This window comes from Hydra vulgaris, chromosome 12, assembly GCF_038396675.1.
Source record: "Hydra vulgaris chromosome 12, alternate assembly HydraT2T_AEP".
NCBI lineage: Eukaryota > Metazoa > Cnidaria > Hydrozoa > Anthoathecata > Hydridae > Hydra > Hydra vulgaris.
The window spans coordinates 48,101,232-48,128,194 of NC_088931.1; the positions used below are offsets into that span (position 1 = coordinate 48,101,232).

General features: G+C 26.3%; 1 protein-coding gene across 1 annotated transcript; it reads right to left on the reverse strand.

Moving 5' to 3' along the window:
• Nucleotides 1–1,705: 1,705 nt before the first annotated feature.
• LOC101239608 (collagenase 3) lies at nt 1,706–18,410 on the reverse strand. The gene is made up of 11 exons (XM_065813523.1): nt 18,283–18,410; nt 17,739–17,852; nt 17,499–17,640; nt 17,266–17,392; nt 5,976–6,094; nt 5,665–5,899; nt 5,358–5,579; nt 4,227–4,479; nt 3,750–3,883; nt 3,521–3,664; nt 1,706–2,752 (listed from the first exon to the last, which is right to left on the reverse strand). Exons 3-11 carry the CDS (start codon nt 17,577–17,579, stop codon nt 2,568–2,570), a joined length of 1,500 nt encoding a protein of 499 aa, XP_065669595.1. The 5' UTR covers nt 17,580–17,640; nt 17,739–17,852; nt 18,283–18,410; the 3' UTR covers nt 1,706–2,567.
• Nucleotides 18,411–26,963: the final 8,553 nt, after the last annotated feature.

Here is a 26,963-nt window from a genome sequence, read left to right on the forward strand (position 1 = left end):
AAAATCTCAACAGGATTTTTGAAATGAAAAAAAACATATTGAGCAACGCTTTTCCAAAACTCAAATATTTTTGAACAAACAGAAATAAATTTTTACATAATCTATAAGCATAAATTTTTAAATGATCTATAAATAGCTGGTGCACGTGGTAGTTAATAAATTAACAGGAAAATCAAATTCTATAGCTAAATTGACTCTCCCATTAGCAAAAAGAGAAAATTAATAAAAAGAAGATTTTTTAAAATTTCAACAATGATGAATTATTATCCAAGTGTTTACATGGACAAATACAAAATAATAATAAAGCAACCAACAATTTTATATGGAAAAAATGCCCTAAAGATGTGAGCTGAAGCAATTCTTGAAATAGCCATATCATCTGCTATTTTAAAGATGTTTTTGTGAGCTGAAGCAATTCTTGAAATAGTCATATCATCTGTTATTTTAGAGTGTAATGATAGAACAAGTCTGATATATAAAGTCAAAAACTGCAGATAAAAACTGGGGCATTAAGGCAATTAAAAAAACTTAACTCGAATAGGTTATAAGACAAAAAAGACTTCTACTGCTGGTATCAGCAGGAAAAAGTTGCTGAGAACTGTAAAAAAAGGATTCATATATCAGGAAATGAAGAAACATGTATTTACAAGTGGTTTTTACAATGATAACAATTTTATAATTTTTTTATGTTTTGAAACACATAAACACGTTTTCTCAATTACTGTGTTCTTATTGGGGTTTGTACCTTAAAGACTAATTTTTACTTTTTTGGGTACTTTATTTAAATATTTTTCAACAAAAATTGTCTGTTAAAGTATTTATCTATTTTACATAGAGGTCGAAATCCAAGTTTTACAAATAGTAAATACTTTGAAAATTCAATAACTCAAAAACATTTGCTAAAATTATGCTCGAAAACTTTATAAAATGACTGCCTAAATGCCTAATTAGTTCTTAACTTTTTTTTCAAAATCTTAAATTAATAAAGTTTAATTGATATAAAATTTTAATTTTAATTGATGTCGCATACCAACAACTTCAGCAATTTTATTTTAGAGCGATCTGGTACCTTAAACTGTTGATATTTAACCCCTACAATAGTGAGAAAAAGTACAGTTAAAAATTTAAATTTTAACACACTCAAGCGTTAAAGATAATACAATATATAGTAGAATATCAGTTAAAGCCCAGTGATAAAAGTGCTGACTTCAAATTAAAAAACCATGGTTCAATACCCACTTCGGCTGTGAAAACGATAATTAAGAGTTCTAAGAGTACCTTCAATAAAAAATTAATTTTACATTGAAATTAATATTGTATGCACCTTATATTAAACACTTTATAATAAACATAATAATAAAACGCTGAGGGAAAAAAAGAGATAAGTATATCAACAATGTTTTTGATTGATGCTTTTTGTCTTGCAATGAACCAGATTTTTGTTTAAATACATTTCTAGTAAAGCCAGTTTGATTTTTATACTGTTTAAATACATTTCTAGTGAAGTCAGTTTGATTTGTGTACTGTTTAAATACATTTCTAGTGAAGTCAGTTTGATTTTGAGCAATTACGATTATTTATTATTAAATTTAAAGTTTGAAAAAAATTTTAGGTTTTGGATTGTGTGGTGACGTACTGTACAATAGAGCAATTAATCGCTTAAACTTTTCTAGATTTAAATATGACATAAAAAAAGAAAATAAAATAAAGAAACTTAACTACTTTTATTGCTAAATTCAATAATCATTTAATACAAAATATATATATATATTAATAACTAGATTGAATCTATTAAATAAGTTATTTTTTTGATACTACATTTCAAAATATAAAGCAAATATAAAGAAATAAAAAATTCTACGTCGTTTTTTCAAAACTAAAAATGATTATTTTTAAAAACAATTTTAAAATTATATGGTACACTTTTAAATTGGTATGTATGTATTTATGTATACAAGATAGCGTCATAACCGACGCTAGGGTCCTTTGAACTCAAAACTTTATTGCTTTACCTATGTTTAAGGAATCTTTTTGTAGAATTTAATTTTATTCTTATAATAACTGTTTATTAATTACTGAGAAGAGATTAATCGATTTTACTGAAAAGCAACAGATTAATCGATTCGGAAAAATTTTTTTGCAACAGTTTTTATTGCCTAAAACTGAATATTAAGAACTAAAAATAAAAAATAATAAAGACTGAATATTCGCATATGTTGAAACAGATGACCAAGTGCACAATTATTTAAAAAAAAAAAAAACTCTTTTTCCATTTTCATTTATATAATATATAAATATAATAAAATATGTTTATAATATCGGTTAAACAATTGTTTACTATTAACTGGCGAGACATAGATTTGAATGACTCTTAAACCATTAGCGCCAACGTATATCAATTGTATACTTATGGCGCGCGCGTGTGCATATATATATACATACATGTATACTTATTTAATTTAAACAAATGCGTAAATATATGCTAGATAAAAAAATATATATATATACATTTAATAAAATATTAAATTTGAGTTTAAATGAAGAATAACAATAATATAAGAACTACTTCAATTTAAATGAAGAATAAGCCAAATAAAGAAGCCAAATAAATTAAAAGAAAGATGCTGTGAAGCGCTAGTATATGGTCCTAAAGAAAGTTTTTCATTGCACCGAAAAAACTTATCCTGAAACGTTAGTGGGTAGCCATCGGCAACCATTAATCTTTTATTATCAAAACGATAATAATTTAACCCTAAAAATAAAATAATTTATTATGTTTTTTTAAAAAACATACTTTTTATAAAAGTTAAAAATGAAGGTTTTTATTCATTCATGCGTTGCTGCATTGCCCAATTTTTAAAGAAAATTAAAAAAAAAACGAATTAAAATGAAAATCTAAAAACTCAGAATGTTAAAGAAAAAAAAAGGTCAAGTATTTCAGGTATTATTCAAGTATTAACAATTGAATAAAAAGAATTCTTTTGACAACCAAAAGCAAAAATGTCAAGATTTTTAGGATTTTAGTTCCATTAAAAATTTGTCAAAATAATATGTTATTTAACAGTTTTTCATGTCAAAATAATATGTAATTTAACAGATTTTCATGTCAAAGTAATATGTTATTTAACAGTTTTTCATGTCAAACTTTATAGAAATGTAGAGATAAAAAACAATAGAAGTAAAGATAAAATTCAAGATAACAATTGCAGAAAAGCAAAAACCAAGAAAGACTTCAAAAAATAACACAGATTACATTAACAAATTACATTAACAAATATTTTGTTAATGTCATTGTAACGCTTATTTAAACACTTTCGTATACAGAAAATTTTAAAATTGATGCACACGTTGAAATTGATGTATATGTGCTCACTTAATCAATGTGCTAGCATGTACATCAATTTTATCAACTGAGTAAAAAGCCAAATAATTAAAATTACATCACTTGTATCATCAATAAATATCATAGCAAAATGTTTAATTGTATTATATATTTGTAAACTTAAAAAAAAAAATGAACCTTTAAAAAAGTATAAATAATTATTGGTCCATTCAAATACACCATCAATATTATCTGGTACTCCAATCCAAAAATCTCTAATCAACTTTGGATAATCTGGATCAATGCGATATGTTTTTTCATTGAAACGCCAGTACTTATTACCTAAACATTTAAAAATTAAATTTTTTTTCATTCTTAAGTAATAAAGAGGTATTAAAAAGAAAAGAATTTGATATAGTTAACAAACCTTTAAAAAAATATACTCTCTTATTTAAATGCCAACGCACAGCACCATCTAGATTAACCATATCAGCGGTAAAACCAATATTTTTAGTAGGAATAGGTCCCTTGATTAAGCGATCACCATTGTACTCCCAAAATCTGGTAAGTAAAAACCACTAAAAAATCAAAATGGGGTTTTGGGTATAAAAAGGGTCAAATTAGATCTTAATGAGACTAGTAATATTGTTGTCAATAAGACTTCTACATTAAATATCTCGTTCATTTTTTAACAAGTGAAGAACTTATTGTACTCAAACTATCCATGGTCAAACCTACCCTAATTTATAAAAATTTAATTAAATCCGGGAAAACTACTAATTTGGGTGAGCAACTTAATCTACAAAACAAAAATGTTTTTTTGTTGTGAATATTTACATTATTTCTTAATATAAATTATAGTTTATAAATTATAACAGCACAGTATGTGAAAGTGAAAGCTTACTTATCAGCATGAATATAAATGATATGACCATTTATCTTTGTAAATGAAACATCTATTTCTTTAATGTTATTAAACTTCGCATGAATAGATATTGGTTGCTCAGCTAAATCAAGTTGGTTATCAAAAGTATAAACAAATCCTTTACTAATTACTATAACATATCCTCTTTGATCAATGGTAACTGCATCTATCTTTTCAACACATCTGATTGGCTGGTTTTTATCATGAGAGTGTTTTTCGTTGTCAGGAATGCCTGAAACAATGTATTCATTTTTTAAAAAAATTTTTCTTGAATTAAAAACTTTTTTTTTGAATTAAAAAAATATTTAATTATTTTTGTGTTTAAGAAACAAATTAAAAACTCACCCGATTTAAAAATGCCAAAGACAACACGACTTATTTCTAGTGCCTCAAAGTCAAAACAAAAAACTGTCATGAAGATAAAAGTTCTTAAAAACAAGTTTTGTTTTTTTTAATTTGTAAAAATTTTGTTGATGCAGATAAAGCAGAAAATAAATTTTTTTTTAATTAAGGCTCTTCATGTAAAAAATTATGTATTACCCTATAGATGACTATACTGGTAAGTTATCATTAATGATGTTCTATGCTCAGCTAAATCTGCATTTATTATATATATATATATATATATATATATATATATATATATATATATATATATATATATATATATATATATATATAATTACCTTGATATTAATTGTAATAATAATTAGATTTCTTATTGGAACAATGAAGATAATAACTTGATTTTTTTTGAAGTTAAGTGGTAAAATAAAAAAATTCATGATTCAAAATATCAACATTAATTTTGATCATGATTCAAAATATCAACATTAATTTTGATCATGATTCAAAATATCAACATTAATTTTACCATGAGGTAAAATATCAAATTCAAAGAAATTGATAAAATTATTATTTTTAGTTATCTACTTAAATTTATCAGGTTGCACAAGTGATATAGAAGTTAATAAAATTATTATTGTTAATTATTTGCCTAAATTTATTAGGTTGCACAAGTGATATAAGTTGATAAAAAAACACAATTCTAAAAATATTTTTTACCTAAATCTCACCTTTAACACCTCTATCTAGACTATTTAGACTTACCATATAAAAACTGTATTCCTTCTATGTCATCCTCATGTAAAACTATTTCTCTACCATCATGTCTTTCATACCAAGGATACATTATTGCACCCTTCTCGTGAGAGTGCTCTAAACCTAAAGAGTGACCTAACTCATGCAAAACAACCCATGATAAATCTTTACCTTCCATGGTATTCAAAGTAAAAAGCTCATCATCATCAAAATGAATGTCACCAGATAAATCTAAAACAAAATTTCCCCAAAATATTTTTAAAAAAAATAGAATTTAATAGATATTCATTTATCAAATAAACTAAAAAATAAATACCATGGCTTCCTGGATAAAATGCATGTGCCAAAGTACCACCAGGTCCATCAAATGGATATGGATCACCATGATTGGAACGTGTAAACTTGATCTTGATATCAGCAATACCATTTGGTCGTTCAGTAAACTTAAGCCTACTAACTGCTTCCCATTTGTGAAATGCATCTTTTATAGTTTTATCAATCTGATCTTTACTCAGGTCATTAGAATAATTTAAAATTTGAAATGTTAAAAGCTAAAAAATAATTATTAAAAAAAAAAATATTCAGTTTTATTTGAAAATTAAAAGAATCTATTTTGGGTAGTCATACCTTCTTATGCCATTTTCCACCCTGTGTAACATATCTTTTAGGCCGCAAATTTGAAAATTTATCCTCTATACCACAACGTGGTTGATTAAACTTTTTGACTGTAATTGAATCCAATACTCCTAGAAAGATTTTATTGTTTTAATAAATACTCCTAGAAACTCCAATACTCCTAAAAAGATTTTATTGCTTAAGTGTTTATTATAAAATAATCATAAAAAGAAATATTTCAAAGTAGTCAAGTATTTAACTAACTAAAGTGACAAAATTGCAAACCAAAGTATTCAAAAAAGTGAAAAAGTTTTATTCTTTTGCAACAACAAAAAAAATGTCTAATGTAAGCAATGGTAAAAATCATAGCCCTTGTGAAAATTATTGCCCAGTGGTGAAAGCCCTGTTGTGAAATTATAGTCCAGTGATGAAAATAAAGACCAATATAAGCAGTGATGAAACTAATAGTGGTGAAAAATGTAGCCCTTATTTTGTAGTTTTTGAATTATATATGGTTCAGTATGTTCCCATCAGCAAATTTTTAGATAATGGATGTTACTATTATTAATCAGCAGAAAAATTCTTATGCACACTCTTCTTTTTATGTACACTCTTCATCCTTTAATGATAAATAACATTTTCTTTAACTTTAGACCTTTTATATTCCAGAACATTTTTGTGTGAACAACTTTATCAAGTTTAAAAGTTTCCATTTTTTTTCCTAATTGTTCAACTTTGGATTGCCATAAAGTTTTTAAACAGACAAAGTATTTACTTCTAGTTTTTTAATTTGAATCTGCATACCATTTTAGTTTCAGAAAATTAAGTCAAATTTTAATTTCAAAACATTCAATTTCTACTCATTTAAACCACTTAGTGTTGCTTCCAGCACTCAGTGCACTTTTTTATTTTAGCCATCTTTTAAATTTGAAAGTTGCATCATAAAATTGATATTAGCATATTACTATCCCATATTACTAAGGGTAAATCAGTAATCAAAAATTTAATAATTGGCTAGACAACTTCCTCACAATAAACAACAAAAAGTTGTAATTAACAATAAATCTGAATGAAACAAGTTATTTTAAACTTGAATGTTAAAATATCATCTCTTTGCATATTTATTTTTATTGTGCTGCGTCTGCATGACATTTCACCTAATACATATTATGCATAAATGTATATTTATGAAATAAAAATTAATTTCTAAAATAATTTAAATTGATTGGGACAATAAAACACATTTTACTTTACTACAGAAAGTTGTTTACATTCTTTTTTACAACTTACTAGATATTTTTCTTTACTACTTACTAGGCGTTCTAACAGTAGTAAACAACTTTCTCTTCAAACAATTGCTTGAAAAATGTCGCTTGAACTTTTTGAAAATACGGAAAAAATACTTTGTTCTACAATTAAAACTGGCTTAAATCGAGGAGATTTTGTGAAAGGAAATATATTTCAAAAGTTAAATAATCTCAAAAAACAACTAGATGAGTTTTATAGTGTATAACAACTTAAATATATTTTCAGCCAAAATAAAAATATCATCAATCAAAGCTTTAGAACTTTGAAATCCGTAAAAGAGGCTTGTTTTGGAAGAAAACTTGATTGGGATTCAGGACAAAAAAATATCTATGTTTAGAGATCCTTTTCTCTGTCTACAAGAAACAGTTTATTTACTAGGAAAAACACTAACAGTGTCATGGATAATCCACACTATGTTGCCATGTTTATTCTTTTGTAAAATATGCAGGATGAGCCTTGTTAAAGTATAAAGAACAGTATGGAGAGGTGATTCATGAAAAGTTTAAGCCTACATAGCAAAGATATAAACATAACCTAGAACACAAAAATAATGGAGATAAAAAACTGACATGTACATTTTTGATAGATGGGTTTTTAAAACAACTTTTTTATTTTAACATTTTAAAAATCATGTAACAATAATTAAAACATTATCATCAAAAATATCCCAAGTGACACTCCATCATAGTGGGCTTTCTAGTCATCAGTGTCATTTAGCTTTAAGGTTAAAAACTAGTAATTAAGTTATTGTTCAGTATATTATTTGTAATAAATTTAAAAATCAAATAATTTTTTGAGAAATTGTTGTTTTTTTTTGTCAAAAAAAATTGGACGAAATATTGTAAATATGTTGATTTGACGTATTATTTTTGAAAAATAAGCATGCAAAAATAATCAATTTAGCAAAATTTGAAAAGCTAAAGCTCTGTTACATAAACATTGTCTTTTTTTTCAACATGTACACAAATAAAATTCTTTATACCTAAATTACTGTTTATTTAACTATTTAATATACAATTGATGATAATTCTAATGATGAATCAAATATTGTTCTTGAAAATTATGAAGATTTTAATTCTACGAGTACTGATGATTCTGAAGATTATGCTGTTGATGGCAGTGATTATTCCAATCAATCTATTGAAGAAAATACAATCAATATAGAATCCATAGAATTACTAATTCACATCCTATCTGTTTTATTTGTAAATGTGAATCTGGTTTGACTTCATTTAGATAAATAACAAATAAAGGGATAATTGATGTTTTTATTAAAACAAAAATATTTATATCAATTAATAGTCAGTGTTGTCAGTTTTATTTGACAGATAGTAAGTGGCTTAAATATGAATATTTAGATAACATATCAATTGAAAAAAAAAAATTTTTTTTCAATTGATATGTTATCAAAACAATGATACAAAATTTATTTAAAAGTTTTCGGTCTAGAGATTCAAAGACAGCATCTATATTCGCAAAACTTAGTGATATAAATAATGTAACAACTGAGTTTTATTCCCAAAATACAGGTTTTACCAAAGATGAATTTCTATACTTGGTAAATAAATTAAAAAAAAAAAAAACTCTTTCAAACGTTCAAAAAAACAAGTTCTTCCAGTTTATCTCTTTTGGTTAAAGACTGGTATTGATCAAAATTCAATTACTTGTTATTTTGGTTTGTCGTGTCAGTTAAAAGTTTAGAAATATTGCCATCAGATAAGAGCCTCCCTTAATGTTGATTTTGTTGGGAAAAATTTAGGAGCAAAATTGCAAAAAGATTAGCTATTAAATAGACAGATATGATCAAAGATTTGATCATATCTGTGTTTGACTTAAAAGACTTTTTTTTTAATTGTGTTTTTCTCAAAATACGTAAAAAGCATCTTAAGATGTTTTGAAAAACGGCTGCAGTATTAATGATGCAACTATATTAAGTAATATTTTAAAAACAAAAAGTGATTAAAGGGAACTAGTTCAGCCCAGTGATTTATTAGTTTTAGAGGTTTAAGAGATACTGTTGATGAATTGAAAACTACATACAAAGTATTTACCAAGATGCCAACTTGTTCTAAAAGTCAGGTCAGTTAAATATGGTTAGCTTGTAAACAAGCTAACCATACTAGATTTGTAACAAAGTATAGATGGATTGTTGAGGGTGTTAATGGTACATTTAAAAAATCTTTTAAATCTTTGGAAAAAATAAGAAATACAATGCTTCCTCATATAATGACTGATGTTCGAATAGCCGCTTCTTTGATTAACTGTTTTCATTTAAAATATATATCCAATAAAAAAGACGGTAAAGATATCACAATTCTAATGAAAAATAAAATTAATATAAAAAATGAATTAGAATCGTACATTTTGAATACAAAAAGCAGAAGTAAAAAGCAATTTGAACCAATTGACACATTAGATATAAATGACTTCTCAAAGTTTTCTATAGATGATATGCGAAAATATATCACATTTGGTAGCAGATAAAGCAAAGTTACAGTTATCTAGCAGAACATTTAAATAAAAATGGAAAATATATTATTTTAATAATTGATTAATAAAATTTCAAAATTATAAATTGATTTCTGCTGAAAATCAGTCAAGACATTTAAACGCTACAAAGTACAGGCCTTTTATTAAATATTTGCCAAACATAGATAGTCCAGAATCAGTATTGTCTTGGGCATGTGGGTGTTTTTTACATTGCTAGCATTATATTTTATTTATCTTGTGGAAAGTATTTGGAAAAACTTTCAAATCCAGGCTCAAGGCTTATGTTTTTTTACTAAGTGAAAATGAATCAGAATGGGAATCTGAAAAAGAAATATAAGAACAGAATGTAACAATGAAACAAGATATGTCAATGAGTTTCACACAAACGACTGTCTTTAAGAAAACAAAATCTAATGTAGAATTGAATATAAATAATTCTGAATTAAGTATTTCACTATTGAATAAGAAAAAATTAAAAGAGGAAGCAAAAACAGTTAATGAATTTAACTTTAGATTGTTTTCAAAGCATTTATCAAAATGGGGTCGTTGTATTTTGTTAATTAAAGATGATTTTAAAATGGATACAGATTATTTTTCAGTGTGTCAATTATGCCGAAATACTATCATTCAAAACACTTGTACAATTATTTTTTGTTGGCTATTTGGTGCTCATCTTTATTGACGAAAAATATCATAAGTGTATTAAAAGAAAACAAACAAGATATAAAAATATATAATCACATACTTGATATAGTTTAGCTTATTGAAAGTTGTGAATGGGATAGAGTAAAAACTATATAGATTCTTCTTGTTGAAAGATTAAAACTAAATAATTCATTAACTTTCAGTACTCTTAATACAGAATCCAATGGGTTTAGATTTTTAGACAATTCAATTTAATTGTTCAACTTTAACAAAACTATTTGTCCAAACATCAATGAGTATATTTTGATTAAAAAAGCAATGAAAGTAACATATTTAAATATTACGTTGAATGAATTATGTAAAATCTGTCTTAATAATTCTACTGCAAAGTTTTTATATCACCAATTTTGTTTATTTGTAGAGGTGTTTCAAGAAGATGAAGATGAACTAAATATAAATGAAATCCTATTATCATTTATAACTGATAAACGTTTTAATTTTTTATGTTGCACAATATGTTGCACAATATTCAATAACGATACAAACCACTACAGATCATTATTTTTATTAAATTGTGAACTTTATTTGGTAGATAATTCTATCATAAAAAATCTACCAAATATGTATAGTATAAAAACTATTTTTTATTATTTGGCTTAAATATATAAAACTACAATAATTTCTCTTGTTTTTAAAGTCAATAAACAAACGTAAAAATATATATACATATATTTAATTTTTCTTATACAAATATTTTAAAAATTTATCAGATAACTATGGAGCCAAGCTGATTGGGCTTAGATTTTTTGATAGATAATACGTAAGAAATTTATGATACATTGGTGTAAAAATCTAAACACAATCTGCTTGGCGTGCATTTGGGCCAAAAGACATCATAGCAGGACATACTCCTTTACATTTTATATAAATATTGATATTATAGACTTTATTAAATAAATTTTTTTCACAGTTTTTAGAAGTTTGCATTTGGCAGAATATTGTTTTGTTGTCTTATTTTCTAGAATATGATATTAACTTACAGTTTTTTTAAAAAGTAGAACTTTATCAAAGTATAGTTTTTTATAATATTAAACTCAGTTAACCTTACCATGACTAAAGTTTGTAAAACAACAGTGCTTTGACAGATGAAGATATATTTCTTCATTAATATTATACATCATATTAGACACTTAAAGAAGAGGCAACACAAGCATGACTTCACAATATAGATAGTGAACATTTAATAAACATGCTCAGCTATTCCAAAGGAAAAGTCACCTAATGCTGTATATTTATATATATACCCTCAACTTGTTTCAATGCACAGTGGCCTTATTTTTCTTGGCCAAGGGGATGTGAATAACATTAAAAAAAAGTCATTGTATGCACATCAAAGGCAAGGATTTTGAGTCTTTAATTAACAAACACTTATTCTCTTCTCTTGAATCTAATAACTGACTTTCTGATCATCAATATGGATTTCGATCTTCTCGTTCTACTGCTGATTTGCTAACGGTAATAACAGACAGGATTTATTGTGCATTAGATAGATGTGGAGAGGTTAAAGCTATTGCTCTCAATATTTCTAAAGCTTGCCAAACTTAATGGAGAAGACTAGCATGCCAAACTTTATCAAAGATAAAGTTTGGCATGCTGGTCTTTTCCATAAGCTCTCTTCTTATGGTGTATTAGTGAACTTGAACTCAGATAAAACTTAAGTTTTTTCAGCTAATCATTATCGAAACAATCTAAATCTACCTATATCTATGAATGGTAATGTACTTGATGAGTCATCTACCCTTCGTCTTCTAGGATTAACTCTTACTTCCAATCTTTGCTTGAAAACCATATATCAAATCCATTGCAAAATTAGTTAATTAAGTTTGCATCTCTTTATTGTACTCGCCACTTTTTTACTCAGGATTCTATTCTCTATAAATCTCAAATCCGGCTTTATATGGAATACTGTTGGCATATCTGGAGCGGATCTTTGAATAATACCATTTCTCATTTAGAGAAGGTGCAAAAAGGCATTGTAAACATAGTTAAACCTGCTCTTGCAGCCAACCTCCAACCATTATCACATTGTCACAATGTTGCTTCTCTTGCTCTTTTCAATAAATGCTATAATGGACACTACTCTAAAGAGCTAGTGTCTCTTGTGTTATCTATTAAAATTTATTCTTGCGTTACTCATTTAAAGTCTCATCCTTATGCTGTGACTGCTCTAAAAATTCATATTTGTCTAATTTTTTTCCCCAAACATCAGTTCTTTGGAATTTGATCTCTTTATCTTGTTTTCCTGATTCATATAATTTGCAATCTTTTAAGTCATATATAAGTTAATTGTTATCTTGCTTTATAAACTTCGTTTTTCTCTTCCAGTAACTTCAAACTCTAATAGTGGTTGTTTGCAGTCTTGTTGGAAGTGAAGATGTTTTTTATTTTACATACTAATCTTACTTGCTTTAAAAAACATAAAAATATTTATAAAAATGAAACAACTTTGATGCTAGGGTGTTTAACTATCACTATCACATCCTTCTCTAACTCTAAAACACATCTCTATGATTAAAAAAAGAATTTATAAGAACATTTTTTATGCTAGGGTGTGTAAAACTATCCCTGTTGATTATTTGCAATCTTTTTTCTTTAAGTGATAATAAATAAAGTTCTTATTTTGTTAGTAGATATTCTTTGCTTCTCTTTGTTTATTTAATTTTCTCACTGTTTTGCTGAGGGTTTTTTTTGCTTTTTTTAAATTAAATTTCTAAATTGTTGATTTTTATTTTATCAATTTTATTCAACTTTTTCAAAAAAAAATTTATTTAAGTAGAAAATAAAATTATTTTTTGATCACAGTTTCTTCAACAAATCCATGTATAAAAAATTTGTTTCTTAAAACCTCATAACCTTTTGTAAAATTTTTGAGTTTCAATATTTTTTTACCTTTAAAATACTGAAAAGCCTTTCATAATAATATTTAATATATGTTAGTATATATTATAATGTTATATATATAACATTATAATATATACTAGAAAGTCTGAATCTGTAATATGCATGATGAAAGATCTGGTGCAAAACTCTTACATTTCCTTTATTTGTTTTCATTAAGTTACAGGAATTGTAGATTAAGTTACAGGAAATTGTATCTTAATCTCATTAGAGATCTTTATTTACCATTTTCTCTTGGGTTTCTTAAGTGTTATAAATGCACATAGCATAACAAATTGGATATATTAAAAGTTGGCTCAACACATTGCGTATGGAAGACGAGTATACTCATCAAACAAAACTCTCTTTGCATACGGACGATGAGTATGCTCGCTTGAGTTTAAATGCTTATAATTTTTTATTCTGAAGGTTTTATTTTCTAAAATTGCTTTTAAAACTTGAATTAAACATCCATCAGTTAAGTTTTTATGTGAGAACATATATTTGCCAATATTTTACTTTACCTTTGATTTTATGTAAAAAGAGCACTTTTTAGGGTTTTAATGAGTAAGATATCGTAACTACTCATACTGGATGTTTTTTTTCAACTATTTCTTCATTAAAAAAAATTACTGACTTAAAGGTAGCATTTACATGTAAGTATTATATATCATCTGCATCGCAGATGATATATAGTACTTTTATGTCAAACGTCCTCATAATTGAGAATCAAGATTAGGTAAAGAAATAGTCCTTCCATAATAATCTTGATCTGGATCAGAGTCTAGTTCAGAACAAGATAAAGTCATATCATTTCTAAAATCATCATTTTTGAAAGAATCACATGATTCCACCTCTTCTAATTCATTATCCATTACCAGTCTGAAGGCATTTTCGACTGAATATCTACAAGCCATTATATCTGTATAACAAAACAGAGGTTATAAAATTACTAAATCAAACAATAAAAATTATATTTGAAACAACTATATATAAAATTATATATTAAACAATAAAAAATAAATAACAATTAAAATAAATAAAATAATAAAGTAATTAAATAATTAAAAAAAATAAACCTTACCTCATGCAAACTTGAAAGAAATAGAAGTATTGTTTCGAAGAAGTTCATAATTTACACTGCAATAACTTACTATTATTGAATTTTAACAGTAATGAAGCAACTCAAAAATGAGTATACTCGTCATCAATATTCAACAAAAATAATATTAAAAATATAAGTTTTGTAACTTAAATTAAATAAAAAATTATTTGGTTTGTGAGTTCATAATGCCAATTATCTGCCATATTTTTGCAACAACCACTGAATATTGCTCCACACGCAACGTCTTAATTAAATATTTTGGCTCTTATGATGTTAAGCTTACATTACACTAAATATTACCAGAAATATGTGCTTTCTAAATATTTATAAAAGGCTAGACAGTATAACCTAGATAAACAACAGCAAAACCTCCTGGGTCTAAATGCTGTCACATCTCTACTAAATAAACCGCTTGGCTGGCAAGTTTGGCAATCTTGCTCTACACCATTTAACTTTTTAAAAAAAATAGAATTTTAGCTATAAAAAATAGCCAGCTAGCATAACAGCCTAGCTCTAAAAATATTGCAAGCCATTTGCTTGGATAGTTTAAAAGCCTCGCTCTGCACGCACTGCAAGTTACAACTCTTGCTCTGGTAATTTTACAGTCTAGCTCTAGCTCTACATGATTGGTTTGTAAAAAATGATGTTTAATGGTAAAACAATAATTATTAATAAATTAGCTATATTTGAAAAAAAAAAAAAACAGTTTATAAATCATTTATTGAATTATTCAAAAGTTATGTCATTTCATAAATCCAACTTTTAGAATTTTATATTCAATTTTTCGAACAATATTAGTACTTATAAAAATCATGCAATTTATGAGTTTCTTAATAATTTGGTTAAATAATGCATTAAAATAATATTCAAATAAATAAAAAGTATAAATATAAATAAAAAGTACAATTAATAACTAAAGTCAACAAAAAATGCAAGTTGTGCTTGCAAACTATGAATTTTCAAAATTAAAAATCCAAAGACAATAACTTCAAAACATTAGAAAATATAACATTATTTGTGCAATATTTTTCACCTATCATTCTTTGAATAGGATGTTTATCAATTTTGAAAAATAAACTTGCGCTTAAACACACAATATAAAAGATGACAATGAGACTCCATCAAATGTTTGACCTGACGACTTTTCAGAACAAAAAAAAAAAATAATCTGATGGAGTCAACAGAACTCAATAAACAAATACCTGCTTATCACCAGAAACAACTGTTAAAACCTCAGTATCAATAAAGTTATTTTGAAGAGCACAAACTTTTATTCAAGTACCATTGCATTGTAAATTTTAATAAATTTCTAAATAGCATAATTACATAACCATTTTTAAATTTTAAACAATGAAATGGCATAATTGTAGGAATAAAGTTGTTCAAAAACTGAATAGGAAATTTGTTATTTATATTAGGGTTGTCCATCTCAATTTAAACAGCGCTTAAAAATGCATTGATCTCCCAGTAAACATTTGAGCACTTGGTCATTGATTGACATTGAATTCATATTAGTGAGTGTTAAAATAACTTGTTTAACATAATCATCTCATTCATCATCTTCAAATATCTCATTAACAATTAAGCTGTTTCTCTATTAATGCACTGATGTTACACTCTTTAAAAGAATGTTCTTTCTTCACAGGTATTATTCCACTACTGTGTTTTAATAGCCATTGTGAAAACTCTCCTTACCCATCATGTACTATCATTTTTCAATTAATGCAAACTTTTGCAACTATTGCCTATATAGTGAACATTTTGTACATGCTTCTACAACTTCAGCCCTTGCCACCAAAAAAAAAAGACTTTCCTACCAAATAGAATGTTGTTGTTGTAAAGATATAATGGAGAGTTGTTGTAAACAAACTATAAATTGTATTTAAGACATGTTTGGGCATAATGAATTTCCAGTCCGTGTGGCTGTAGCAGATTAAGCACTCATACTTTTCAGTTTCAGCTATCAAATTTTTATTTCAGCTATCAAATAATTATACTTAAACGTTTCAGCTATCAAATAATTATACTTAAACGTTTCAGCTATCAAATAATTATACTTAAACGTTTTCATACTAAATGATCTGGTCGATCCATAAAAACCATCTTATATAAAGGGCTACTGCATAGGCATGCAGCCCTTTATATAAGATATTATATTCAATATTTAAAAAAAATTTAATTAAGCTTTAGTGATAAACTTTGGTGATATAAAATCAAAATTTGTTAAAATAAAACAATTTAAACAATTAAAATAATAATTTCAAATTAAATATATTACCTGATATTTGTGATAACAAATCAAAAATTTAAAACAATTTAATTTGATGTCAGTTACCTAAAAAACTGTCGCTAAGCACATTAAATTAGACATATAAAGCCAATTATACGTTAGAAGATTCTATTTTAGCTAATGATATTCGTTATAACAGTTGTAACTAAACAGTAACTATGACATTAAACATTAACTGGAGTAGTAATATTTAGATAGCATTCTGAATCAATTTAAAATTTTCATGTCACATACCTACTTATTTAACATGTCATTATGAAATCAAAAAAATTTTATGTAATTTATAACCTGCACAGATTACAAACATTAACATAAAGTTATGCAAAACACACATCAAAATTACCTAGTTGTGAAATGTATTATTAGATATCAGACTTATTACATTGTGGTTGTGTAACTAGTTCATCTTATTATATTAATCTTAATTATGTTAAAACATATATCTATATGTTAACATAATTAACATTAATTTCTAGTCTGTCAAAACATTCAACATACAAATTATTAAAAAAAATGTAATTGACAACCTGTAGTTGGTAATCCAGCAAACTCTTGAAATTTCTTTAATGCATTCAACAACTCAAAGTTTTTAAAAACTTTTCCACTGGATTTGTTTCCATATTTTGGCAGATACCCATTATTTTGCAAATAAATCTAATTAAAAATGAAGAATTTAACAATAATTCAAGTGATTAGTTAAATCAAGATCTTTTAAGTAATTTTTGTTAATTTTTATTGTTTTGATTTTATAAATACTTACAATATGATGATTCTTTAATTGATTGAGCTCTCCGTGAGTTTTTATAAAATATACTATCAGATGAAAAAATATCATAAGCATTGTTCTGAGAAAAGTTGCAAGTGCGAAAGATATATCAATATATATATATAAATCTATAAATCTGAAAAACAATAAAATAAATAAAAAGAAGTTTTAGAAGATAATATTCAAATAAGCACGATTATTCCAAGAAAGGCATATAAAATAAAATAATAATACTTTTATAAGTAAACATCATTTCCCGCGATTTTGTTTACAAACAGATTTATCGGTAATACGTAAGGTCCGTTTATCAAAAATAACTTGAACGTCTTAACAGAGATTTTTGCAAATCTAAACCGAAACAAAGTAAAATCAAAAAATTTATACTTAAGACGTTAATCTAACCATTAGATTGTAAGTATATAGTTATTAGAACTGTGAAAATTTTTATGTTGGACTGTGCAAATAAAAGAATAGTCAAAAATATTCTAAGTAGTAAAGAAAACTTTAAAATATCAGAAAAACAAAGTTAGATTTAATTCATTTCTTTGAGATTATTTATCAAAAAAACTATTTGTTGTTAGAAAAAACAACATTTTGGCAACTCTATTTAGTATTAAATATTTATATATTCAGTATCCAGTACTTCTAAAAACATTATTCTAATTTAATTAAAACTCTGTATGATTTTAAAGTTTGAAAACTGAAAAATAATATTTTTATTCACGGCGTTAACTCTAAAAACCGATGAAAAAAAAAAGCATTAAAATGCGTCACTTACTCCTTCAGTTTACTAATTCCAAGATATAATGTCATTGAATAAATTGACGCAAGATTTTTAATGAGAGTAGAAATAAATAAAATAGTTCAATAATAATGTTATGTTTGGCTTGGTTTTTAAATTTATGACGTTATGTCGAACGTATGTTTATATAGTGTATAAATAAATTATAAAAAAATAAATAATGTATGGTTGAATCACAAGTTTTAAAATTCTATGGAAAAAAAAGTTCAATAGATTACATATCATATAGATATATTTTTGAACAGGGTTTTGAACTTGAGTTTTCTACATGTTAATTGCAGGGCGAATCTAGATCATCTAGTAAGGGAGGGGGGAGGGTTAGGTGATTTTTAGGTTTTTTTGATTCGGTGCATCCAGACCATGCAGTAAGCAAAGGAAGGGGGTAATTTTTTGATTTGGTGGAAGCAATTTTCAGGTTTAAATGATAAAACCTTTCTAATTGTTTTTTGAAGAATATTAGAGTTACACTGTTTTAATCTTTGTAAATATAAAAGTATATCATATTGATATCCCAACAGTCCAATTTTATTTTTTGCACCACACAAATTTGTTAAAATTTCTAATCACTTTAAAATAGCCTCCCTAATTTACATCCATATTAAAACAACATGCTTTGTTAAATATATAAATTTACAAACAAAAAAATTAATTCAAAAACATTTAAGGAGGACGATATCTTCCTCCCCTCTAAGGAAATGACCTTGGTTTAGTGCCAAAAATTTTAAAATGGTTTGATAATGTACATTTATTAAAATAATAGATAGCTCAAACAAATGTAATCATAGTTTAACTTATTTAGAAGCAAATATTTTGGATTAATTTATCGATTTTAGCCTAAACTTTTTGAAAATGCTAAAAAAAATCACGAGCTTAAGTTCATCTAAAATAATCCCAAAAATAGCATTCTATACAGTCTGTCAATACTGTTCAACAAACCCTGTTCTTATGTTTTCTCTTTCTTTGACAATTGACTGAATTACCCATAAATTCCAAAATATATTTATAAAAAATAATTAATTTTTTTTAACTTGCATAAGTCTTCTAATAAAACAGAAAAAAGCTTAAAAAAAACTGCTTGATACTAAACAAACTGACAAAGTGAAATGTGCTAAATGCAATGATATATTATATAAACTAGATGTCTAACTTGTGGGATTATTTTGGTCGAAAAATTAAGCCACTGTTTATAAATATAATCCACCATTTGTAAATAGAGCAAAAGCTAAAGCCAATGTGTGGAATAAAAGTTAAAAATGCAAGTTTAAAAGCATCGAAAGCTCCCAATAAGTTAAAGATAATTCGAAAACACGTTTTAATAGTTATAAAACACTTATGAATTTTTTTTGATGAAACTAAGTTTATTTGAAACTAGGTTTATTAAAAAGTATTATAGTTCATAAAAATGCGTCTGTTGTTTCACTTTTATAGTTCAAAAAAAAGCGTCTGTTGTTTCACTTTTATAGTTCAAAAAAAAGCGTCTGTCGTTTCACTTTTTTTTTTAAAACTTTGATCCCTTTTTAATCGGAAATGAATTTAGGAAACGTAAACTATTATATTACAAGTATTCTAATTTTATCTTAATACTTTTACATAATTAGTATTTCTATTTAAGATATATTTACTTTGTTTTTAAGAAAAAAGAAAAAGTAAAATTATATTTAATTCGCCATTTGTAAAAAGGGTAAAAGCGGCTTCACTTTTTGGATCGTAGTTAGACATCTAGTATATATAATATATCATTTGCTCAGGGCCGCCGAGAGGCAGGGCAAACAGGACATATATGCCCCGAGCGTAAAGATAATAGGGGCGCTAAAAGACGAAAAAAATCATAAAGATTTTATTTACAAAAAAGTTAAACAAATTGTTTTTATTGATGAAGTATAAAATAAATTTACTTGGTGATGTACATAACAAGGTACTTATATTTGTATTACCAAAAAACTATAACTTAAATATTTATCTCTTTACTCTAAGTAGTAGGGACAAACCAAAAAAAAAATTTTGATTTCTTTTTTATATTGACGATATTGAAGAAGACACTAGGTCTTGTCCAGAATTTTATCCATAATTCTTATAAATGCTTTTATGATTATTCTGAAAAAAAAATTATTAACAATTTTAACTAGCAAAATAAATAAAAAAACTAAATTAATTAACTTTATTTGTAAAGGCTTAACAACTCTCGAAGCAGTGTTGTTAAACCTTAACGCACAATCTTAACGCAAATCAAATGTCACACCTACCCTTAAAAAGAAAACAAAGCCAAGATATCTACAAGCTGGTGTCTGAAACGCTGTACATAATCTAATATCAAAGTCTTGATATGAATTTGTACATTACAAAAATCGCTTATAAACCTGATTGATTTGGGATTCAATATTTTAAAGTAGGCAGTTTACCATGAACACCTAGTTAACATAATTAATTATTAATAATAATTAATAATAAAAGACTTTGTCAAAGGATTTAACACAGTGTCACACAGCGACTATTTTATAAGACTCATGTCTATGACATTTGAGGCCAGCTATTAAACTGGATCTCGAGTTGGCTAGCTAATAGACAGTAATGAGTAATAATTGGAGAATAAACGTCTGAGTGGAAGGGTGACAAGTGGCGTCCCTTGAGAATCAGTACTTGCACCATTGCATATATGTGTTCTACATCAATGACTTACCAGACTGCATTTATAACCATATCGAATTATACGACGATGATGGTAACATCATTTGAGTTATCAATGTCAATGAATTTTTTTCTGATTATGAAAAACTGATGCAATCTAATTCCAGCATGCACTGAGCGTGACCTTGGAGTACTAATATGTAACAATCTCAAAGTACAAGTAGAAGCAGCAGCTTGAGTTGGCAATCAAATGCTTGGATGTTTCAAGAAGTCATTACGGTATCAGAGCTCTCTAGGTATGGAAAAAACTGTACCGGCTGTATATTAAACCGCATCTAGAGTTTTGTATTTGTAAATTTCTCTACTCAAACGTGTTCAACAACGCGCAATATTGTTAATTAAACACTTTATTTACAATCAAAACCTAAAAATACTCGACTAAACTACACTCAATGAACGCAGTGACCTTATACTGCAATACAAAATTGCTTATCACGTACAATTAAAAGGGTAGTACCACCTTAAGACTACGAAAACTGTTTCTTTAAGATTCTCATTCTTGTTGTTGAAAGATTAAGAACCGGTTAAAATTAAATCTTTTGGAATAGAAGACAACTTTATGGAAGATATTTCGCATCTTAATAAATTGAAGGAGTCTTCATTTTTCACTTGTGGAAATACTTTAGTTAGTATAATATATATTTCGCTGTTTCATATAAAAATAAATAATATAATTACAGTGAAACTTTTACGTTACACAAAGAATATATATAAAAAAATTCAGAGGGCTCAAAGAAGAAACGGATGACAGGTGCCACCACAATTTTTCATAGAGCCCCTTCATAACAATAACATTTAAAGCCCACATGGTTTTAGTAAGTTTACAATAAAATATTTTTTGTGAAAATACTACCTGAGATTATACATAAAAAAGGTTAGTGCAATATAATCAAAATAGTCAAACAACGTTAAAATAAACATGCTGTAGCATGTCAAACGTATATATAGTATATATAAATAAGATATACTTTAGGCTTTCTCAACCAAATATTCTCAAAGGGTCTATAGCCTATTTTCCAATCTATATACATTCGAATTCGAATTTAACTAGTAAAAAAAGCAAGAAAAGAGTGTTTTCAATAATAATTTCGTAGAATTTGTTTATTATTCCTAATCAGTGAATGTGCTGCATAAGTCTTGTAAATCCAAATGCGGTTCTTGAAAATATTGATGTTAATTACCAGTATTAGAAATTAAAAAACAGTCATTGATTTGTATAATTGTACGTGCTTTTAATTTTTTTTCTTCGTTAGTTTTTTAGCTTCTGAATAATTTACAGAAATGCAAAGAGCAGATATGATATTATATGGGTTTAAATTATTATAATAATAAAACATATATAAATAATAATCCTCCTCAATATTATAAAAAGACGGAGTTTTTTAAAACTTATAAACCTTACAGAAGAAATAAAAACCTTTTAAATATAATTTGTTTAGCTGAAAGTTGGATTAATTTGACTAATTTTAATAACTTAAATTTTCATCTTTCAATTATCACTTTATCGGTTATCATTTTGTCTCTTTCTGTGTTTTTTTTTCCGTATTTTTGTCAGAGACAAAATGATAAACTCAGCGTACAGCGGGCGAGAATTCACTTTTACTGGACATAACTAATAACTCGTCATAAAAAAAAAAGATTTAAGGACCATTTTTTCACTGTTTACTAATTTGAGGATTGCGCGGTTTCAATGGTAACAGTTTTAACATTGGGTTGCTATTGGGTACCTGAATTGTTGCGCCACGTATTTTATTACCACAATAAATTTTAAACTAGGCAAAAGTAATAACTTTATCGAATTACTCCCATAATTACCACATTGAGCATTTTAACACTACCAATGCAGTAAAACCATAGATTTTTTATTTGGTTAATGGTGACATCTGAATTTTTTCAGAGCACCGCGAAAGAGCCTTTTTTTTTATTACTATATTTTATTTTGCTGTTTATATAAATTACAATTCCCTTTCACAAAAATAGAATATAATTACTAATGTATAAATAATAAACAGACAGAGGCTCAAAGAAGATATTGATGGCAAGATACCAACCTAATCTTTTCATAGAACCCCTACAGATCATAACGATAATAGTAATATATGGTTAATAAATCAAGTAGAAATTATAGTAGAGAAAAAAAAAAAAGAAATAGTAAACGAAAATATAATATTTAAGAATAAAAATAGAGAAAAAAGAAGATGTATCAATTAAAAGTACAAACACCCTCAATTAGTCAAAAAAGAAGATATGATATTGAAAAAACGAAAATTTTTTATTTAATATATATATATATATATATATATATATATATATATATATATATATATATATATATATATATATATATATATATATATTGATACAAATAGTTAAGAAAAAGATATAATATCAATAGATACTAATAGCCACAAAAGGTCATAAAAAGAAAATACTTAAATACAAATATCCAACTAAATATATGACATCATATTCAACATATAATATATAGAGATTACATTTAATATTTAAAAATACAAACAGTTTAATAATCAGATATAATGCTTACAAAACAATTTTTTGTAAACAAAAATAAAAATTAATCCGTAAGATTTAAAACATAAGTTTTTGTTTGACACTGAAATGAATTTAAAGATTTTGCCATATTTAAATTTTTTTTAGAAAAGAGTTCCATAGCTTGGGACCTCTATAAGTTATACTATATTCTGTCTATTTGTTTACTTTTTAGGTAATTTATCTGTGTTACTTTGATTTATTCTTAAGAAATACTTCTCATTTAGATTTTTATTAAGTTTACTTATAAAGATTTAAGGAGTTATATTATTGGTATATTTATACATAAAGATTAGATGTTGATAAATATTTATCTGATATATGTTCATCATTTTCATATCCATCATTAAGGGTTTAGTGTGGTGCCCCCTTTTTTTGTTGTATATAATTCTACAAGCATGTTTTTGTAAGGAAAGAATTTTTTTAAGTTTTTTTGGTTGACAACTTGCCCACGTAATATTTGCATAAGTAATGTAACAATGGATTAAGCTGAAGTATATGAGCTTTAGACTATGTGAATTTATGTATGTGCGAGTTCGATACATAATACTAATAGTTGACTGTATATATTTTATAAATGGGAGCCATGATAAATGATCATCCACAATAACTCCTAAAAACTTTATAGTATCTTGTTTTTAACTTGTTTATAATTTATAATAAGTTTTGTCAGTTTTAGAGGAAGGTTTTCTTCTTGTGTTTTTTTATGAAACAAGGTATATTGTGTTTTTTCAACGTTAAGAGAAAGTTTATTTGATCTGAACCAATCATTTACTTTTTCTAATTCAATGTTCATGTCAGTATAAAGTTGATTAATATTGCAGTTAGATAAAAATAGATTTGTATCGTCTGCAAACATGATAGCATTTTGTTTACTGATGCATTATTAAAATCATTAACATAAATTAAAAATAAGAGCGGTTCTTGGATTGATCCTTGAGGCACTCCACATAGAATATTCAGTATTCCGGATTTCTTGTTTAGAACATATTGTTTTCTATTAGATAGATAACTTATTTAGAAGGAAGTTCACGCATCCTTCAATACCGATGTTATAAAACTTACCCTGAGGTGGTGTAGAACCATAGATATTCAGCTTCTGAGGTAAGCACGTTGACCACTGCGCTACGGCTGCCGATTAAAATGCCTGGCAATGATTCATTTTGCGTAGTTACTAGCTTAAGTTTCTTAAAGTATCAAAGTTATAAACTAGATTAATATAATGTAGCAGTCTGATTGAAATTTATTTTATACATTTAAAAAATTAAACACTAACCCAATTATTAGTTTTAGGTGTTTTTATGCAGTTCCAGAGCTCTATTTATATTTCATGAAATGATTGTAAAGCAGCTTTAGCTTCTTTTTTTTACCATCGTGGCGCAAACTACAACCTGATTCAAATGATAGTTCTGATAAAAAAATGAGATGAAAAACATGCAGTTAATGGCGCCTATCTTTTTTTCTTTGTTTTACTGCTTGAAGTATCAAAATTTACCAGGGGCCTGCCAGATACTACAGTTGGGTAGGAGCAGAGTTATTTTTATCAATGAAAGCAGTTAGAAAAATATTTTTTTTTATCAATTACAATTTGAACCGATATCAGTTCATTTTGTAACCATTGTTTGTTATTTTCTTTGAAACGAATTTTAGAGCTTTGCATTATACGCCACCTTTGTCAAAGATGCTTTATAAAATTAGACAAGTTATTATTTGGAGTTAAGTTTATGGCATTTACAATTGCACTAAAAATATTAGGATTAGCTAACTTCAAGTTTTCTTGTATTTTATATGAATAATCATCAATATTTTTTATGTTTTAACTGCATAAAAACATGAAATACACTTACAAAATCTTATAAATTGGTATTTTAAGATGTATTAATATTAAAAGTACGTAACACCAAGGACGTTTAAATAGATGGACGTTTAACTCATTGTTATAGATCAGAGGTGCCGCCAATTATTAAAATTCTATGCGGGTTCGAATTTTTAGCGTCATTTTTTGAAATAATTTTACAAAATAAACCGACATTTAGCCGACATTTTTGCTTTGTAAACCTCTCTTAGAAAACATTTTATTACCCGTAAAACATTAAGTTTTTGAAAATATAAATTCATTTTATGTAATTAAGAATGTCTCATGTTTTGAAATGAATTGATTTGAAAGCTTTGTTTAATAAAAACTTATTTGTAAAAAAACTTTGACGTCTAAAATAATATTTTTGTAAAAGTACAATATGTGATATACTAAAATGAATATTGTAAATTAAAAAGAATTTTCTTCGTGCTGTAGGTCATACCATAGATCATTTATAGATTGAGCTAAAGGTTGTTGGTAACCATTACTCCCTACATTTAGATTTTGCTAATCTCTTAAAGATTTAAACTTCTTTTTTTGGAAATCAAATCGCTTTTTGCCTTACAACTTTGTTTTGATATTTTTCGGTATATGAATTTTTTTTTTACGAGTAGAGTTCTAGAATAATCATATGATTTAAAAACTTTTTGTTATAAAATTATATAGGAGTTATACAAGGGTGATTGAATATATAGAATATTTTTTAACAAAATAGTAAAATATATCAACCACAATACTTTACATAATAAAGTTTTTTTATTTAATCGGATAGAATGCGACAGTTATCATTTTGATGTATAATCATATAAATATATATCCACGTGACGCAAATGTTTACTATTATTTGGCTATTGTTATTTATAACAGTTGCTGGTGCGCATATCTTGGCATTTAAACAATCAGTTAAAAGTCCATCAATTAATACGTTTTTGGTAACACTAATATAGTCTCACTGCGACCCAATCATTACATAACTATTTAGAATAGAATACATATAATGTTTTCGCCACATAAAACGGGATACATCATTTAACTTATAAAAATCATTGTTAGAGACCATGCATATATCCGCGGATTCTAAACCAAATTTATATTGATAATATACATATTGAACAATGAGTTTCAAGTCTCAAATTACTGGACCACCTTGAACCGCAAAAGTATTCGACAAAAGCAAAATGAACCGCAAAAATAAAGAAGATGACTCAGTGAGAGGGTTGCTATTCATAAATATAGAAATATCAACAGTACTGCGATAGTTGTTTGCAGTAAACAAATAAGTTTTGTTAGAGTTAAAACTCACGAGACACTGCAAGCCTTAATCTGTAACAGAAATGAGATTAAGATAAGCAGTCTGTTCAAAGCGATCGAAAAAAGAAGACTCTTTGTCAAGGTAGGAGTATAAAGTTGAGTCGTTGGCAAAAAGAGCTACTTTGGATGTAAGGTTGTCAGAAAGATTATAAATGTAGATAAGAAACAAAACAGGACCAAAGAATCTTGAGGTACCCCAGAAGTTACTGGAAATGAAGGAGAGTGTTGATCTTTTGGATTTTAATAAACCAGT